The sequence below is a fragment of the Hemiscyllium ocellatum genome, chromosome 37, assembly GCF_020745735.1.
Source record: "Hemiscyllium ocellatum isolate sHemOce1 chromosome 37, sHemOce1.pat.X.cur, whole genome shotgun sequence".
Taxonomy (NCBI): domain Eukaryota; kingdom Metazoa; phylum Chordata; class Chondrichthyes; order Orectolobiformes; family Hemiscylliidae; genus Hemiscyllium; species Hemiscyllium ocellatum.
The window spans coordinates 34,027,628-34,048,321 of record NC_083437.1 but is presented as its reverse complement, the minus strand read 5'-3'; the positions used below and the strand labels follow the sequence as shown (position 1 = coordinate 34,048,321).

General features: G+C 38.7%; 1 protein-coding gene across 1 annotated transcript in view; it reads right to left on the bottom strand.

Moving 5' to 3' along the window:
* Positions 1-1,239: 1,239 nt before the first annotated feature.
* The window catches only part of ttc34 (tetratricopeptide repeat domain 34), a 79,519-nt gene continuing 60,064 nt past the window's right edge, over positions 1,240-20,694 (bottom strand). The window contains exons 6-8 of the mRNA XM_060851954.1: positions 13,985-14,255; positions 11,718-11,932; positions 1,240-1,761 (exon numbers count right to left, since the gene is read on the bottom strand). Coding sequence (XP_060707937.1) covers positions 1,240-1,761; positions 11,718-11,932; positions 13,985-14,255 — 1,008 coding nt within the window. The remainder of the gene's footprint in view (positions 1,762-11,717; positions 11,933-13,984; positions 14,256-20,694) is intronic.

The following is a 20,694-nucleotide window of genomic DNA, read 5'->3' as shown; positions in this document are numbered from 1 at the left end:
CATCCTCAATTTTATCTCAAATCACTAACTTCCTGTAGCTTGATTGTCAGACATTAAATTAATACTTGTCAAATTACATGTGTTAGTTTCAGTGAATGTCAGAATCCAATTATGAATTCTATACACATTATAATTTAATACAAAATAAATACCAATATTAAATACATAATTTAAGATAAAATGAACTTTCATTTACACAATAGTAATACGCACAATCTTATTTTCCTCCTGAAAAAATAGGCTGGTCAGGGCTATGTTGGACTTCCATTAAGTCTTCCACATTACAAAATGGTAGTTATCACTTAGGAAGAAAACACTTACGAGATCCATTCAAATGAAGTATTACTCATTAACTTATAGTCATGGTGTAATCCCAAGTATTCACTGTAAAGACTACATATCCATTCTCTGATTTCAATCATACCAATAAAATCCTGGCATTGAACACAGAAATAATTAAAAATGACAAAACCTAATAAAACTTTCAAAAGAACCTTCCATCTACTCTATAAAGGCTCGAGTAACTCGGTGTGTTTATGGCATTCTTTTGCTTTGCAGAATAAAGGAGACAAAGGAGAATAGCTATGGATCTCAATTTGTCAGGTATCTAACAAAGGCTGCGAACAGCAGCCTAAAAGGCATACGACACAATAGGACCACGAAGAGACATCAAAATGTCCTTGGGCTATTCAGAGCACAAACAGAATTATTGACTTCAAAATAAACCACTTGATTGTTGACCAAGATAGAAAACATTTTGAAGCTGAACTGTTTGCACTTTGTCATTGTTGTAACATTTTAAATTTTTATCATGGACCTCCATTGCCATAATTAGCAGAAATTCAATTCAGACATAGCAGCAGTATTGCAATAGTGCAATAGTTTAAAGGAGAATCTAGGTAGTTACCAAATAATTTGTTAGACAATTTATAAAATACGCTAATCTGAAAGCAAAACACTGTAGCTGTTGTTTTGAACAATGATCAACACCTGAAACATTAACTCTTTCTCCCACCACTGATGCTGATAGACTTGCTGAGTGCTTTCAGTATTTGAGACTCTTATTTCAGAGGCACTGTCCCTTTAAGTAGTTGCTCTTTTCCTCAGTCCACATTACTGTTCAAGTCACTCTACTCCTGGCAGCCCTAGATCACTTAGACTATTTTTCTGAACCTCACTCTTCACAGGTAGATTTTCCACATCATTACTTTGGCAAATTCTTAACAGTGACATAGAGTACTAATGAATAACACACCCTGATGTCTCTCGTTTGATCCTAGCTCTCAGTTTCTTTAATTCAGTATTGCTTTCATCAATTATTAATCCATATTCTGTTAAATTCCATGCTTCTTCATAATGTTGCTGCTTGAAATAATCACGAGCATTTTGGTGGAAGTGTTGAGCCAAGTTGAGTCGTCCTGGTCTACTGGAGATATTGGTTAATGCCACAGACTGATCTAACTGTAGGGCTTTTATATAATTTTTGCATGCCTCCTCTTCCTTTCGGATAAGGAGTTGGACATGCCCAGCAGAACAGTAATCTTGTACTAGATCTGGGGAATTGCTGGAGGTACTTCTCTTAATGATCCCCTGTAGGTCCTTTAGTGCCCTCTCGTATTGCTTTGATTGGGTCAGACACCTTGCACGTTGGCGAATGTACTTAGGTTTATTTTTACTTGAAAGGACAGCCAGTGTGTAGTAACTCATTGCCTTCTCCAGCTGATTCCCTTTTGTCAAAATATCAGCTTCCTGCGAGGCCACCTGTAAAAGAGAACAGCCAAAAAGGTGCCATTAGAGTTCCATGAATTATAAATATTGTCAAGTGGGAGGTGAAAAAAGGATGGTACGTGTTATCTGTATCTCAAGGTTCCATGTCTAATTATCCCAAACAAACAGATGAAGCTTGCCCACCAATTGGAGGCTAAGACTTCCAAAATAGGCACTATTTTACTGCTAGTCTCACTACATTTTTGGTTAAAAATCATACAACACCAGGTTATAGTCCAACAGGTTTAATTGGAAGCACACTAGCTTTCGGAGCAACGCTCCTTCACCAGGTGATGAAGGAGCATTGCTCCGAAAGCTAGTGTGCTTCCAATTAAACCTGTTGGACTATAACCTGGTGTTGTGTGATTTTTAACTTTGTATACCCCAGTCCAACACCGGCATCTCCAAATCATGACTACTTTTTTGGTATGGATGTTCCTGGCAGTTTTTGCTCATTACAGTGCAGTATCATAAAGGCCTTGTCCATGATTAAGTTTGGTTAGAAAGTAAGTTGAAATAAAATTGGTGATCTAGATTGCAATTTCCTTCAATTTGAATCCCATGTAAAAAGCTGGTATTCTTTGTCAGATTTCTAAAGCAACTGGGATATCAGAATAGTTCTGCTCTACTCTGGAAGCTAGCAAATTCTGATTGGAAGCAGTGATTAATCAAGCAGTGGATCTTCATAGATGTTTACTGCTCTACTGTAGAACATGCAAGAAAGATATTAGACAAAACCAAGAATCTGTCAACTCTACCTTGTTGACAGATGGAAAATGGCTACATGTGTGACATATACAAATGCAGCTATCAGTACCAAATTATGAATATGCCTTATATCGTAATCAACAAATTTATAAATATTTCAAAAATCACAGATGGTGCTCTACTTCAATATTTATAAAAAAAAAGTCACAGTGGCCCACAGTCCATTACTGCATCACAAATTGAACAACATTAATTACTGCTTAGGGAGCAATTAATCCAATAGACTTACATATTCCTGACCAAAGATTCCATTCTGTTTAAAAATTAAAGAAAATAAGCATGACATTTCTCCAAAAAAGGGGAAAGCTTCATAACTCCTCCAGTGCAGCTTACTTTCTTTATAGCTCTGAGAAATAACCTACCCTTTTGTCTCTTTTAACTACGTGTAAATGAATGGTGTCTCTGCATTTGTTTTAAGAGGAGCATGAATAAAAATGAAATGGCAATAAGACGGTAATGAGAAGTTAGGATAACAAAACGCCATTTTAAAAAAATGTCAAGGGATAACATTCCTGAGTCAAAAGTTATCCAATTAGTCTCTCTGCTTTTTTCCTATAATTCTGTATTTATTTTTCCCAATGAATTTTAAACCAATTTTTAAAAGTTCCTATGAAATCTCGATCCATCACCCTCTTCAGTAGTGCATTTCAACCACACCTTCTCCCGTCTCTGTAAAAGAGAGATTTGTCAGCCTATGAGTGTGAAGGCATAGCTTCAGCTCCACTGAATTAAAAAGAATAATAAAAGTCTTCACTCAAAGTCAAAGTCAATTATAGAAATGCAACAAGGAGAAAGAGCCAGCTTAGCCTGTAGCCACTGATCAACAAATTGCATATGTAGGTGTTCAGTATAAAACACGGGAATTCAGGTGATCTACACTGCATATTTTAATAGCCAGCTCACTATCACAGCTTCCTGCACACAAAGAATAGTAATTTGACATAACTGCTGAGTATCCATGAAACCTAGCCTTAGGAAGGAATGACATCTGAAAGGGAAGTAAATGTGGAGGAAACACAAATGCATGCATGCAAAAGTTTACTACAAAATAACCTGTCTGGCAAACACTTTAACATGAAATAGGAGATTAAAGGTATTCATGAAAATTATCTGCGGTTTGTGTTTCTCTATGAAAAGGCTTATTCATCGCATCAAATAAGATAGAAAAATTTGCTCCTATAATTTTCTGAAGTGTGTTTATTGTTTGGAATGTGACTGAAATGAGGATGATGTAATACTGGTAGCAGACTAAAACCACTATATCACAATTTCAAATGTAGTTTGAGTGTAATTTAGTAAAATGTTTCTGTGGTCACCCAATCAATTGAATGTCTGCTATAAAAGAATAGATGGTGAAAGTGGGGCAGGGTGGGGCAAATGGGAAATGCCAGTCTGCCAGATGTGTTTATAATATATCAGGTCGCATTAAGGAGGCGGGGAGGTTGCAGAAGGATTTGGACAGGTTAGAAGAGGAAGTGGCAGATGGAGTACAATGCAGGAAAGTGTGAGGTCATGCATCTTGGTAAAAAGAATGGAGGTCAGGAGTACTTTCTCAACGGGGAGAAAATTCAGAAGTCTGAAGTGCAAAGAAACTTGGGAGTTCTAACCTAGGATTCTCTGAAGGTAAACTTGCAGTTTGAGTCAGCAGTTAGGAAGACAAATGCAATGATTGCATTTATTTTGATAGGACTAGAATATAAAAGCAGGGATTTACTTCTGAGGCTCTAAAAGGCTCTGGTCAGACCCCATTTGGTGTATTGCGTGCAATTTTCGCCCCCATATCTCAGGGAAGATGTACTGGCCCTTGAGCGTGTTCAGAGGAGACTCATGAGAATGGTCCCAGAAATGAAAAGCTTAACAAATGAGGAATGTTTGAAGACTGATGGAGTTTAGAAGGATGAGGGAAGATCTAAATGAAACTTACAGAATACTGAATGTCCTTGACACAGTAGATGTTGGGAAGATGTTTCCATTGGTAGGAGTGACTAATACTCAAGGGCATAGCCTTAGAGCAAAGGAAAGACCTTTTCAAAAGAAGGTAAGGAGAAACTTCTTCAGCCAGAGTTCATTGCCACCGAGACTATGGAGGCCAGGTCATTGAGTATATTTAAGACTGAGACAAGACAAGTTCTTCAGTATCAAGGGGATCAAGTGTTATGATGAGAAAATGGGGTCGAGAAACTAATCAGCCATGACTGAATGGCAAAGCAGACTCGATGGGCTGAATGGCCCAATTTCTGCTTCTGTCTTATGATCTAATACCAAGTTCTCTCTTCCAAATGCCCTGAACACATCATGCAAATGGGGACGGATTCACCTGTTCTTGTTTGAGGCAGGTTGAACTGTCCTTAGACTCTTCAAAAGTAACAGTGATGCAGGCTGGTTTACTGGTTGCAAGAGGCTGGGGCAAGAAACTTGGGTAAATCCAAAAATAACTGATACAGTCTAGGACAATTGCCATTGCTGGAATTCAACTATTCATTGCACTGATTATTTACCAGAAGGTTTGGTGAAAAACACCCTCCACAAGAAGTCAACACCATGTCTTTTATGTTTTGTTATTTGTATCAATCTTACTGGGACTAAAAAAAGTAAACATTACATTAAATGTTAAAGTCCTGGAACAAATGAAAAGCTCACATGATTTGGGCAGATTATCACAGATGATTAGAGATGCAAATGTAAGATTGGGGAGAATTCGACAGCAGCTTTGACAGAATGAAGTTGGAGTTTAATATCAAAGAAAATGAATTATAATCTTAGGAAATGAATGCTGATGTGTTGCATGTTGTCATTTATGTTATGTGCCTCAGAGGTATGGATTATAAATAAATTTGATTGATAACCTGAATGTATTTCAGAAATGGGCCTCGAGAACCATGTTCCACAAATCTTACATAGACACAAAACTTAAAAGTTCCAGAAATAACTGGAGAGAATAAAAAATTAATGCATAAGCTCAAAGAGAGAAAAATAGAATATTTTGATCACATTAGAGTAAATGGTAGAGTTAATGAAAGGAAAGATTGATGAAAAATGTGAAAAGGAGAGAGAAAGAAGAGAAAATGAATACAGATGGAATTGGCCTGTGAAATATGTAAGGGTTGCAGAGGACAGATAGAGAGAAACGATGGTCAACCTTCCGGGAAGAAGAGCTTTAGGACCTTTAAACCAAGGAATACGGTTATTGCCATAAAACAGAGGCATGATTTCAGTGTTCATCCACTCTGTTGCTACCTGGAAGGATTGTGTGACTAGATCACTTCCGCTTGGAAGGTGCCTATCTCAGATGTTCATCTAGAAAGCTCCTCTAACGATAAGTAGGCAACCTAGATCAAAGAGATTGGCGATAATATCTCATCCGTTTTCATAACTTAGCACTGAGAAACCAATCTTAATTGAAATGTAGTAAGATACATTGTTGGCTGCAATCAGAAGCTTAGGTGGCAATTCCAATGCACAACCATCCAGCACTTAAACACAAGACATTTCTAAATGACAATGGTAAGGGTTAGGTGACATAGGGATCTATTTAAAAAATTTACTACTTATGCTTCCAAATTATTCATTTCAGTTAAATAAATAGCATTAAACTCCACTAGTCAAATATGAAACATGTTAACTTGCACATGACTCATGCAATTCTTGAGGTATAAGAGTTTACAAATATACATCTTTCTTTTGATTAACTGCATAGTCATTTGACCTCACAGTTACTGCTATGTCAACAAAGTACAAAAGGTTATGAGATGCGTTTTTGGAAGCAGATCAGTTCAATAAAACTAACATAACTCAGTTAATTTCAACCAGTAGTGGCTGAATTGCTGTCATCTGATTATGGAATACAGCTCTTAAAGAGTTACTGCAGTTATGGAAATCAAATCTGCGCCAGCTTTTCTATTAATGTGCTTAGCCACTGTGCAAGATAATGCACTTTTCATTATTTCTGTTTATTGCAAGCTGTTGACGAAAGTCCCTGAGATGAGAGAGAATACAAAAGCATAATGGTTGAAGGCTAACATATACGAGTTTGAAACATACACAAAACAAGATATGCATTCTGCAGTATAGTGAAACTTTTTTTGTAGATTACTGACTTAAAAGATCATACACTACATAAAGCTCCTATCCAAACAATTCAACACAAAGGCCTGATAAACAGAAGGAAATGTTTACCAGAAGAAAAGAATTGCTGGGATACATTTACAAAAGGCAACGTAGCAACATCTTCATTATAAAATCTCGTTTAGAACTGACTAAGCCATTTCCATTTAACAAAGAAGAAATCGAAACTGAAAACAACGGTGTATCTTTTGGAATGGCAATCAGATGTACTGGATTGGCCTGTAATTAAATACAATGAGTCTCAATTTTCCTTACATCTGCAATGTATGCAGAGAGTAGCAAGAAAGCACCCTTGCTAGCTAAGAAATTGTTAGCAGCTGAATACCTAGTTCAAAAGGGTGCAAGATGTGTAGAAATCCGATTAAAAAGATTTGTATAATGGAACAGGGCAATCACTAGTTCATTCACTTCACTGGCATAATACGTTACTAAAGAAGGAATACAACATTTGAAGCCCTTATATGTTGGCCCTAACCATATGAGTAGCACATTGTATTGTAGATGTTTGGCTATCCCAAGTGCTTGGGTCAAAACTTGGAGTATGTGGGGAACTGATTCACAAAACAAACTCCATTGCACCAAATAAAAATTAAAGTCATTATTAGAAATAAGAGCTCTGTATGATCAAAACCTGGAGCTCAATTTCCAGTGTACTCTTATTAGATTGTGACAATGGATTCACCATTGTTTGGGCAAGCCTTCTCAGGATTTCTGGCATACCTGCCTGACACACCAGTGTTTCTTTCTGCAGATTGTGGCTGGGTACAGATGCACATCATCTACATTGGTCTGTTCTTCAGCAGTCCTCCAAGTGCCAGGAAGTTAGCAGTTTCTTTCTCCACAGAGGACAGACAAGTTTGTAGCGATGTCACTGGACTATGTCTTAGTGTCCTCTTGTTTAGGTACCCACTAAGGTCTCTGCACTGGTGAGAGTGAAGGGGAGTGTCTTGCCTTACCAATGCACCTTTGAAGGATTCACAGATCTTCCTCATCAGGGGCAGTGCTGGTGCAGAAGGGCGCAGACAGTGGCTACTTTTGTTGTGCAGGATCATGTGTTGTACTAGCGTGTACAGAAGAATGAACTAATTTGGAATGAAGAACAAGTTATGCAGAATAAGGTGTTTACCTTCCTGCAAATCTAAGAAGATCAGAACACAATGCTATGCTCCTATGACTGGGAGGTAGTAAAAAGGTGGTGGCGCCATTTACTTTTGCAGAATATAGGAGATCATTGACGTTTATTACTGTGCACCTTTTCAGTACTCTGCAATGATCTTGTTCCAGGCTGGACAACTCTAATGAGATGGAATCCTGGCACAGTCACCTGGAAAGAGTCACCTCTGACAGTGACTCTGTCCAGCAGTGTCATGTGGGCTTCACTGACAAACCTGAGAGCTCACCTGAACTTCTGAGAATTGAAGGGTGACCACTACAGACCAAGGGGTGATCTTGGCTTGCAGCAAGTGAAGTGGTGTGCAGCTGGTCTGTAAGTAAGTCACCAGAAACTTTAACCCGGAAGATCCCATCAGTGGCCTGCCATCTCAATATTGGATCCTTTGAATAATGCTCACAACATTTCACTTGCACAGATAATAAGCTGAAAAACTTATGAGATATTTTAAACAGGTATTAGTTGATATGATACTAACTAACATGCTCAATGCCATACTTTAACTTCAAAATCCCAGCTTTGATTTCTGCACATCTTGCACCCATTCTTCCATTCTCTGTATCTATGCTTTTTCACTTTTTATCTTGTTTTCCTTGTAAGCTTTTCTCTTGGGAATTCCAATTTGTTATAGGGTCTGATATAGAGGTGCTCATCAAATACAGTACCATGGCCAAAGACCAATACCCAGATATAAAATTTTACAAAGACTATTGGATGAGTGGTGCACAAGGGCACAGGGGCTACTAAAACATCATCTTTAAGGCTGTCCTAATTCACACTGTTTCCAGCAGGAGCAGCCAATATAATGATTTGGAATCTTGCTGATGTCTTTTGTTACGAAGATGTGGGTATACCTTTAAGAGAATTAAAAGCAGCAGAACTACTGGACCCAGCACCAAGTGTCCTCAAAAGTGGTAACAATGTAACATTGGGTCAAAACACTCAATTAGTTCATTGCTTGGAGACAAAAACAAATTCAAGTTCAGCCAATCATTTTAAATTATACCAGAAAATAACATACTCCAATCAAGTTTTAACTGAGTATATTGACAACCTTAAAAGCCAATGAAACAATTAGATGCTCTGCAGTATAAGACTGGGGAAAATTGAACAGTTGAGGGGAGAACTGCCATGACCCAGCATGTAAACAGACTGCTTGAAAATAGCTCTCTCTTAAAAGTACTGTTTCGATCAATAACCTGTGACGCAGAAATTCCTAACAAGGAGAAAAGACGACACAGTAAGATCCAAAGACAAGAATCCACAGCTGCCTGGTTTTGAGATAAGAAGTGTTGTTTTGTAAATTTCAATTGGGAGTTTTATCGGACTAGTATATACAGAAAGAAAGGTAAATTATAGAGAATGAAATTGAAAACAGTGGTTAGTTAATTATGCTTTATTATTCTTTAAGAAATAAAGTTAATTTTTACTTTACATAGTTCTTGGCCACTCAAATTTTTCCCTATTACAGCAATGTCATAACACTTTCTCCTAATCCACCAATATCCTACTGTTATGCACTGCAGTTCTGACTGAGATCATCCAGCTCAGTATAGATTGGAGATTAACTGATTTTAATAACTTTAAAAATTTAAATTTGTCCATACTAAAACTTTTTATTCTATAGCCTGCTGCGGAATTTTTACCATATTTTTGCAGAGTATAATTTTTAACTCACTTTCATTCGTGAGGCCCAGTGAGTTATCTTGTGTTATTCTTCAAGCTTGGCTCATTAACTCCCTATCATGCCCCATTGACTTTGCATCCAATGCTACCACATATTCTCCCACTGATGTTAGCTGATGTATTTGCCTCTCCTGGGATATTTTGGGATCCTGAGCACCAGTGTCACCTTTTTAAAAAAAATGTACCGTCAAGCATGGTCAGCCCAGAGCTGCCTTACATGGTTCATAATTTTTGCCATAACCTTGGCAGATAAGGGGGAAATTGGAGCCTCATTTAGGGACTATGATCTGGAAGTCCTACTGGACAGGGTGGTGGAGAGGAGGAAAGCATTCTTTCCAAAGCACCTGCAGCGAGGGTCAGAACACCAAACAATGCCAACTTAGTCTGAGGTTGCTACAAGTGTTACTGATTAGGAGAAAGGGAGGACTGCAGATGCTGGAGAGTCAGAATCAAAAAGTGTGGCCCTGGAAAAGCACAGCAGGTCAGGCAGCATCTGAGGAGCAGGAAAGCAGACATTTCAGGCATAAACCTTTCATCAGGAATTCCTTTTTTTCTGTCTTTCCAGCCTTAGGTAAACCTAACCATCAAACAATAATCGATCAATTCAGAGGGAAAACCAAATCATAGGTGGGTAACATTCCAAACAGTGGGCTTCTGGCCCCATTTCAGCCTGAAGTTTTGTTTTCAGGAGAGGGTTCATGATGGTCATAGGAAAATCCTATCCTTCAACTTAATGTATTTTTCAATTCAGTAGCAAGGATATACTCATTGTTTAGGTGTCACCTTTCTGTTAAGGCATCAAAATGTAGGCAAAAACTCCTACAACTTTTGCTCAGTGTTTTTATCTAAAATTCTTCAACCATCTCTTACTAAAATGAGCCTAATTATTTGCCTGATCACTGTATAAAAATTGATGGCTGCACAGACTATATAATAAGTGTAGCAACAATTCCATTCTAATGGATCAAAAATATCAAAAAAAAAATTCTCAAACCTGCTCCAACAAGATCATACCAACCATTTTTAATCAACTCCACTTTCCCACTTCATTTCCATATGCCTCAACTCCCTTCAAATGTCCAAAAATCAAATACATTAAATCTTAAATATACTTAATGAGTGAGCACCAATGCTCTCTGGGAGTACAGAATTTCAAGGATTCACTATTGTCAGTGAAGGAATTACTCATGGCAGTGGAGAAATGGCCAACCCTCTGTCCTGTTATTATAAACCCTAGTTCAACACTCTTCAAACTAGGGAAACAGCCTCTCACCACCTATCCCATTAAGCCCCTCAAAAAGGAGAAAAAACATTTATACATTTCACCTAAACAAAGACCATAAGACATAGGACCAGAAATTAGGCCATTCAACCCATCGAATCTGCTCCACCATTCAATCATGGCTGATAAGTTTCTCAACCACGTCTCCCTGTAACCCATGACCCCCTTGACAATGAATAACCAATTTATCTCAGTGTTAAATATACTCAATGACCTTCGCAGCCTTCTTTGGCAATGAATTTCATAGATTCACCACGGTCTGGCTGATGAAATTTCTCCTTAACTCTGTTCTATTGGGTCTTCCCTACACTCCAAGGATGTGGTCTCGAAGCCTAGTCTCCACTGGTTAGAGAGACATCTTCCATTCTGTTCGGGCCATTCAGTATGCTGTAAGGTTCAATTAGATCCCTCCTCCATCATCCTTCTAAACACCAAGTATAGACCAGAGTCCTCAAATATTCTTCATTCTTCTGACCTCCAGAAAACTTAGGTCCTTTCTAAATCTTTGCTCACAAGACTGCCCTGCCATCCTAATAACCAATTTCGTGCAATCTTTGTTGCACTTAAGGCAAATACATTATTCCTTAGGTAATGAGCCCAAAAGACTGCAGATGTTTTACATTCCCTCAACTTTTTTTCTGTTGCTCCGTAAATCTCCAATGTCTGTGCACTATAATGGCCCCTGGAATTGAAAATCAATGCATTTTCACACATGTTAGCATGCTCCAATTCTAAGCAGTGTGGGCAGCTTAGAGGTAACATTGCACAGATCTCTGCAGAACCCTTAATAGCAAGATATCCTTGTTTTCACAGTGCAATTTTTTTTTATACAATTCATTGCATGACCAGTATTCAATGCGCTTCCCCACATGCTCCAGAGCAGGTGATGGTCTGGTGTCTTGAATCATAAAATATTACCTGAGCCATATGGTAACGTGATTTGTTATCCAGGAACAGCAAGAGAAACTGCAAGTCTTTGTTGTCCTTTTCAGCAAGAATGCTCAGATTCTGCACAGCATGCTGGACATTCTCTCTCTTCATTTGAATGAGCCCGTACCTGGCCAAGGCAGCAGCATCATTAGGAACGGGTCCAAAATTCTCCTGCAGATGTTTTAAGGCATCATCATACATTTCTGCAGAAAGAATACATTTATGAGACGTTGTTTCTGAAATCTGGGATTACAGCTCATGTCAAAATGAGGGCATTTTAAATGCAACATCTTGGACAGGTTTCATGGCTACAAATTTGCTTGTTCTGAAACCCAATTTCAGAAATATTATAAAAGGTCCAAGGAACATATGTGGTACATTAGATTTAGTCTAAATTTGTATATCATTGTATTAGTGCTATGATTAAAGCAAACATTCTCAACAAAGGAAAATTTATGCTCATCAGATAAGAGAATTCTTTCAAGAATATGGAGGAAAAAACATCCAAGATATTCTCTATCCTTTTGATCTCCTGTCCGTTTATATTCTCTTTAGATAAACCACAGAATCATAGAAAAGTTATAACATAGAAAGAGGTCACATAAGCATATCGTGCCTGCGCTGGCTGAATAAAGGAGTCACATAGTCACATAGTCAAATCCCATTCTTCCTGTTTGGGAAAGTAGGCCTTTACTGTTGACTCTATCCAAGTCACTCAATTAATTCACCCCTCAGCCAATTCTATTCCAAGAAAAACAAGCCTGGCCTATTGAATTTTTTCTTACCTGTAATATTTAAGCTTTGGCAACTTTATTGTAAATGTTCTCTGTACTCTCTCTGCAGCAAATCAGAGAATTGTGGAATTGGTACAACGTAGGAAGGCGCCATTCAGTGCACCTGCTCTGAACATGTTGACTTGGAAAAAATATGAGTTTGTCACCAGCACATGTTTCTATTTAACTAATCATCCAATGTCCCCTTGAATGCTTTGACTGAACCTGCTTCCAATACACTTCTAGGCAGTACATTCGAAGCCCAGACATCCCATTTAGCAAAAAAAAGTGTTTCTCACCTCGCACTTGCATCTCCTCTAATGTGGTGACCACACCTGAAAACAAACCTCCATCTGTGATCTAATCAGTGTCTGAAATAGTTCTCAAATTACATCTGTTTCCGAATACCTCACCTAATGAAGGAAAGGATTCCAAAAGCTGCATGTACTTTCTTATTTAATTGTTATGTAACTTTATGGATCTGTGGACATGTGCTGCAAGGTCTCTCAATTTTTCTACCTTTTATCATTTCCTCCCAGTTAGCTTGCATTTCGTTGCCCTCCCCAAATGCATAAAACCGCACCTTCCCAGACTGAATGTCTGGAAAAGTGGCAAATGGAATTCAATCATACCATTGATATAATCCTGCAGTCAGGGGAAAGTGAGGATTGCAGGTGCTGGAGATTACAATCAAGATCAGAGTGGTGCTGGAAAAGCACAGCAGGTCAGGCAGAATCCGAGGAGCAGGAAAATGGACATTTTGGGCAGGAGCTCCTGCCCATAATCATGGGGTCAGCAACCATCCTTTTCATTGTTGACTACTTGCCTCATTTTTGTGCCGTCTGCAAATTCCCTAATCATATGCCCTACATGTGTATCTAAATTATTACTACATACCACAAACAGCAGATGACTCAACACATAGCTTTGCACTCAAAGACATTTGTCAACCATTATTCTTTGTTTCCTGATCCTGAGCCATTTCTAATGCTCCACATCCTCGGTCTTCCATGGGTTTTAACTTTTTCTGACCAGTCTATATGGGGCATTGTTAAAAGCCTTACTAAAATCCATCTCACTAAATTACCCTCATCGATCCTGCTTGTAATTACTCAAAAAAAATCAATTTAATTAGCAACACAAACGTCCATGCCTTTCCAAGTAAAGGCCACTTCTATCTCTGAATATTGATTCCAGTAATTTATAGAGTCATCTTGGTCATTATGGAGGTCAACATAACTAGCCCAAAATTATTTGGCCTATCCCGCACATCCTTTTTGAATAATGATACATTCACCTTCATGGAGGTCATTCCCTGCAGTGATGTCCTTCTCAGGATGCTTGCTTAATCTAATATTTCACATTCCTCCCCTTTAACTACAATATATGCACTTTTTTTTTGGTTTGTGAAGATGTAGGACTGTAAAAAGAACAAAAACAAAACAAGTATCATCTTAAGCGTAATAAGCTTGTGAGCTTTACCTTCTGCAATCAATATATCAATATACAGGATGTGCCTGGTTGAATTTCTCCCATTTATCTGGAGTAGAGATTGGCCAATTGCAGGAAGATTAACAAGTTCTTCACTGGAGACTTTTGCCTTTGCTTGTGCCATTCTGGTTAGAATGCTAATACAGTGATCATGCAGCCAGCAGCTAATTAGATTTTGAGCTTCAAGCTTCAGAGATGAGATTTCTTCAATTGCCAACTTCTGATCCATCTGCAGAGCTAACACAATGTCCTGTACTGCTTCCTGTTCAGAAAAACAGTGGAAACAGAGTGAAAGGTCTAACAATTTCAGAAACTTTGAAATGTAAACTGTAAAGTTAGATGTAGAATTCTTAAAATTAGTCACTCTGTTACTGTTGAAAAGTGTGGCGCTGGTACAGCACAACAGGTCAGGCAGCATCCCAGGAGCATGAGGGTCAATGTTTCACGCGTAAGCCCTTCATCAGGAATAATTAATTTTGTGCAATCTTATTGTACTCAAGGCAAATACATTATTCCTTAGGCAATGAGTCCAAAAGACTGCATATGTTCTACATTCACTCGACTTTTTGTGGATCTCCAATGTTTGTGTGCTGTAATGACCTCTGGAATTGAAAGTCCATGCATTTTCACACATATCAGCATGCTTCAATACTGAGCATTGTGGGCAGATTAGAGGTAACATTGCACAAGTCTTGACAGAACTATAAGTAGCAAACTATCCTTGTGTGCGGTTAGTGTTACTAACACTACAATAAACTGTATTTGCACATTTAATGCAGTACAGTATCCCAAGGGATTTCACAAGAACATTAAATAATTTGACACAAAGCTATGTAAGAAGATAATGGTGTAGATGACCAAAACCCATAACAGGTCTTAATGAGCATCTTATGAGCCAGGGATTTAAGGAGCAAATTCCAAAGCTCATGGCTGGGGCAGACTGCAGGAAGTTATAAAGAGAGACAATATAAAGTTATAAAGAGGCTGTGGTGTGATTTGAAGTCAAGGATGATTCGAGGCTTGGCCAGACTGGGAGCTAATATTGATGAATATAAGTTAGGAAATGGACATCAGACATTATAGATGTGCTGAAGTTTATGTGAGCAAGAGCAGGAGATTATTGAAATGGTCAAGTCTAGGTGAAACAACAGGCAGGTTTTAGCATCAGCAGAGTTAGATAATATTGGGGAGCTCGAAGTAGGATGACTGCACAAAAGCTCAACTACCATATCCATTTAGCCTTGTCTTAAGACTCCTGGATGAGAGAAAAAAAAATGGAATAAAAGGGTTTTTACTAATGCATTTCATTCATGTATCTACCCTAGTCATTCAATTTGATCCACGGTATTATTGTTCAGGCACAATATATTAGCCACTAAACACTGAATATATTTGTCAAGTTACTTACCCAATTCGAAAACTGATTGTAGACTGGTTACATTTTGCAAAAACAACAGATAAATGAATTTTATATGAACTGACCCAAAAAAAAGCCAAAAAGAAAATAAACAACAATATGCATGTGGCACAACCAAAGCTTTAGAACTATTTTCAGTCCTGGTAAAAATATTCAGAAACAGCATGGTGTTTTCCCACAGACTAGACATTTTCTAATTAACCTGTTCAGTGATGATATCATGCATCCATCCTTCTTCAGAGGTAAGGACACTATCACAAGAGCCTTTTTTCCACAGTCTATGCTTAAGCAGTTTTCAATGTCTAAATTCAGCTTGCCGAACTGTCTTACAATCAGTGTGTGGTGGAAATGTACTGATCATCATCAGTAATGAGCAGAAATTAATGAAACTTGGCAGTTTAGCATCAATGGCATCAGTATTTAAATTACGGGTTGAATTTGTATTGCGGCTATTAGATCGGTGACCTGGCGCTTAAGTTTAAATATCAGCCAATCAATCAGAGATATGTTTAAACTTAAACTTGTGTGTTTCTGTCCTGAAAGAGAGGATCTGATCAGTTAAATACTTACATTGCAGAAAAGGCACAATGTCTGTTTTATAAACATGACAATTGTGGACAGATACATTTAAAAAATTGCCAGGAGTATTAATAAACTTGCCTGGAGTATTCTGTAAATCTCTTTTTATACAAAACACTAATTTCTACTCCACATAATGTTAATGGGGTTGGTAGTTTAAGTTTTGTTCTGGTGTTTGGTAGAGTGCCAACTCCAGATTTATTCAGCTAATCTATAATGTCTGGTATGAAGTTAATTTTGAATCAGTTCAAAGCAATATTTGTAATAGAAATCCATTAGGATTTATCCATTTGGGAGAGTGGTCCAGGAAATGGCTGATGGAATTCAATGTGAGCAAATGCGAGGTCTTGCACTTTGGGAAAAAAAGAGTACAAGCATGGATTACTTTCTAAAAGGTGAGAAAATTCGTAAAGCCAAAGTACAAAGGGATCTGGGAGTGTTAGTTGAAGATTCTCTAAAGGTAAACATGCAGGTTGAGTCTGTGATTAAGAAAATGAATGCAATGTTGTCATTTATCTCAAGAGAGTTGGAATATAAAAGCACCGTTGTGCTACTGAGACTTTATAAAGCTCTGGTTAGGCCCCATTTGGAGTACTGTGTCCAGTTTTGGTCCCCACATCTCAGGAAGGACATACTGGCACTGGAGCGTGTCCAGCGGAGATTCACATGGATAATCCCTGGAATGGTAGGTCTAACATACGAGGAACGGCTGAGGATCCTGGGATTGTATTCATTGGAGTTTAGAAGATTTAGGGGAGACTTAATAGAAACTTACAAGATAATACATGGCTTGGAAAGGGTGGACACTAGGAAATTGTTTCCATTAGGCAAGGAGACTAGGACCCGTGGACACAGCCTTAGAATTAGAGAGGGTAAATTCAGAACAGAAATGCGGAGACATTTCTTCAGCCAGAGAGTGGTGGGTCTGTGGAATTCATTGCCGCAGAGTGCAGTGGAGGCCGGGACGCTAAATGTCTTCAAGGCAGAGATTGATAAAGTCTTGATGTCTCAAGAAAGTAAGGGCTACGAGGAGAATGCTGGTAAGTGGAGTTGAAATGCTCATCAGCCATGTTTGAATGGCAGAGTGGACTCGATGGGCCGAATGGCCTTACTTCCACTCCTGTGTGTTATGGTCTTATGGTCTTAGTGTAAACACTGCATCATGTATGACTTGCACCTGAACCTGGAATACTATCATATCATTTATATTAAAAACAAAATGGAATGCCTATTCAAAAAGAAAATACACTGAGTTAACCAAAATCAGACTGATTAGATTAGATGAGATTACTTAGTTTGGAAACAGGCTCTTCGACCCTCCGAAGAGCACCCATTCCCCTACATTTACCCCTTCATCTAACACTATGGGCAATTTAGCATGGCCAATTCACCTAACCTGCATATTTTAGGACTGTGGGAGGAAACGGGAGCACCCGGAGGAAACCCACGCAGACACGGGGAGAACGTGCAAACTCCACACAGTCAGTCGCCTGAGGCGGGAATTGAACCCGGGTCTCTGGCGCTGTGAGGCAGCAGTGCTAACCTGTCAATCTCAAAAGAAAATGACTGCTCAAGACTAAATTTACTGGTGGATTTGCAAGCATTCATAGATAAAAAATGTACAGAGAAAGTCAAACAAACATTGCCAAATTTCAAATAGTTAACAATTTGAACAGGCAGCAACTTTACAAAACCCCGATCACTGACATAACTCCATCAATATACTTTTACAAAGCAGTTATATAATAGTACATGATATGCAAATCTAATTGCCAATTCTTTGCAAAGTATTTTGGGTAGGAAAAGGCTATCAATGAAATGGTTGGGTATCTCAAGTCGAGCCAGCCAATTTAAATGTTAGCTGAGCAGGATTTTCTCATTCATGTTCTCACATTGACATTCAGTAAGTTTAACATAAATTGTTATTTCCAAAACACACTTTATTTAATTTATAATTTCCTCTATTAGGATACCACTTTTGAAAATTAAAAAATGCATGAAATAGATCTCAAAATATCAATCCCAATTTATTACATTGCACTTGAGTCAATGTGCTCAATTAGGTATCCACCAGCTTATTTATCTGTAACCCAGCAATTTTATGGCAATACTTATGCAATTATTAACCAACATATGTCAACACTTTGAAACAGAAATAATTTGTTAAAATTCCTCATGTTTTTTAGCCTAAGTTGCAATGTCTAGCTGTTAAGATCAACTGATTCATTTGAATCAGCTGAATTAAAGCATCCAACCAGACAGTGTTTCTTTGATTTGGACACAAGATGGTACTCAAAGTCATCACTTAAAAGATCCTTAACAACTCAAGTTCTCCTCTTCTACAGTAATTTAGTGTGTTATTTGCTTTCATTTCAAATCTCTGTAACTTACTTTCAGCAATACAGGCTCTAAAAAGCAAGAAGCACACAATTAGATCCCAGAGAAAGTGAAGTGAGGACAAGAAAGTGTTAAGTGACATGACTTATGAAGTTGGACATTTTCTTGCTGTTTAAAAATAGCAAATGTTGCCTCAAGTACACATTTTACTTTTAAGTCTGAAAATTAATATGCAAACATTATACTGACAGAATGCTTACTAATGTTTTCTTTGATTTAGGATATGGTTGTTTTCTGATAACTCAAATGTTGAGTGACCTTTGGTGGTGTAGTTCTGAGCTGTATAATGTATACAGGTCCATGTTTGAAACCTAGTGTGCTGAATTAGCTGACTGCTCCTATCAGATGTTATAACTGACTTCATTTGGAACTGTGTTAGAGGAATAAGTCTCTGAGCCAGTATGTCAATTTGTTAAAGCATCTTAAATCAAATATTTTTAAAAGTAATATTGGCATGTGATGATGAATTTATTACATTTGAGATGGCTTCATATTTGTATCCTGATTGTAGGTATGAACACTATATTGAGGCAGCCATCTAATCTAAAGTTATTGAGGATATTTCAGGCTTTGTGGGAAACTATTGGACGAAGTTACCTGGAGACTTGACACACATTCATTTACAATCATCCACGTGCCTATTCAACGGGGGTGGCACGGTGGCACCATGGTTAGTACTGCTGTCTCACAGCACCAGAGACCCGGGTTCAATTCCTGCCTCAGGCAGCTGTTTGTGTGGAGTTTGCACATTCTCCCCGTGTCTACGTGGGTTTCCTCCGGGTACTTCGGTTTTCTCTCACAGTCCAAAGATGTGCAGGTTAGGTGAATTGGCCACATTAAATTGCCCGTAGTGTTAGGTGAAGGGGTAAATATAGGGGAATGCATCTGGGTGGGTTGCTCTTCGGAGGGGCGGTGTGGACTTGTTGGGCCGAAGGGCCTGTTTCCACACTGTAGGGAATCTAATCTAAAACTGTCGCTTAAATCTCCTTAATGTATCTGACTCTACTACCACTGCTGGCAGTGCATTCCATGCACCCATCACGCTGTGTAGAGAACCTACCTCTGACATCTCCCCTAAACTTTCCTCCAATCACCTTAAAATTATATCCCCTTGTGATAGCCATTCCCATCCTGGGAAAAAGTCTCTGGCTATCCACTCTATCTTTGCCTGTCATCATCTTGTACACCTCTATCAAGTCACCTCTCATCCTTCTTTACTCAACTGAGAAAAGCCCTAGCTCCCTCAACCTTTCTTCATAAGACCTACCCTCCAGTCCAGGCAGCATCCTGGTAAATTTCCTCAGTACCTTTTCTAGAGCTTCCACATCCTTTCTATATTGAGGCGACCAGAATGGAACACAATATTCCGAGTGTAGTCCAACAAGGGCATTATAGGGCTGTGGCATAACCTCGCGGCTTTTAAACTCAATCCCCCGCTAATGAAAGCCAACACACTATACGCCTTCTCAACAACCCTATCAGGTTGGGTGGAAAGGTTCAAATTCACATCTTAGTTGCTTAACCTACAATAATCTCCTTCTTACAGCTGGGTGGGTAAATAGGGGACAAAGATAATTTCTGTGCCTTTGGGGTCAAAATATCTCTAATGCTTCAATGATGTAAAGTTAGAACAAAAACGTCACATTTATCGCATATGCTGCAACCTAACATGAACTGGGCAGTGCATGGTACTAGGTAGTAATGTTTCAGATATTTTTAATTAACATGGATGAAATGGACTTGAACCCAGCTGGGTCCTATGCCTCAAGTTAAAGACACTACCACTATGCCACAAGAGCTCTTAAATTATTATTAAATATTGTTGAATCATTAATGGGTCATTAGGGGAGATCCAAGATAGCGGCGACTCAGCAAGTCAGAGTCTATAGTGCTCCTCCCAAGACCTAGGCGAAGTGGGCCACCCTCCTCCACCACACTCACCAAATCAATTAATAATAGTTTTTACTTAATGTAATTAGTGGTTCAGTACTAAATTTAAACAGTTCAGTCTCCTGTAAAAATGACTAGGGGGAAAGGAGCCCGCAGTTCTCAGCAGGCAGGAGCCCCTCCCCCACCCTCCCCAGCTGCAGCAGAGGCGTTCACAGCTCCCTGGGGGACTTACCTACGGTGGCAAGTCTCGCGGAACTAATCTCCAAACTCGATGCGAAGATTGATGCTTTCATTGAAGAGTCCTGAAGTCGATGGAATTCACTCTCGGCTGCGCTACAAAAGCACGGCCGAGACATCGAAGAAATTGAATGCCGAGTCGGAGGGGCGGAGCTAAAGGCCATTGCAGAATCGGCTGTGG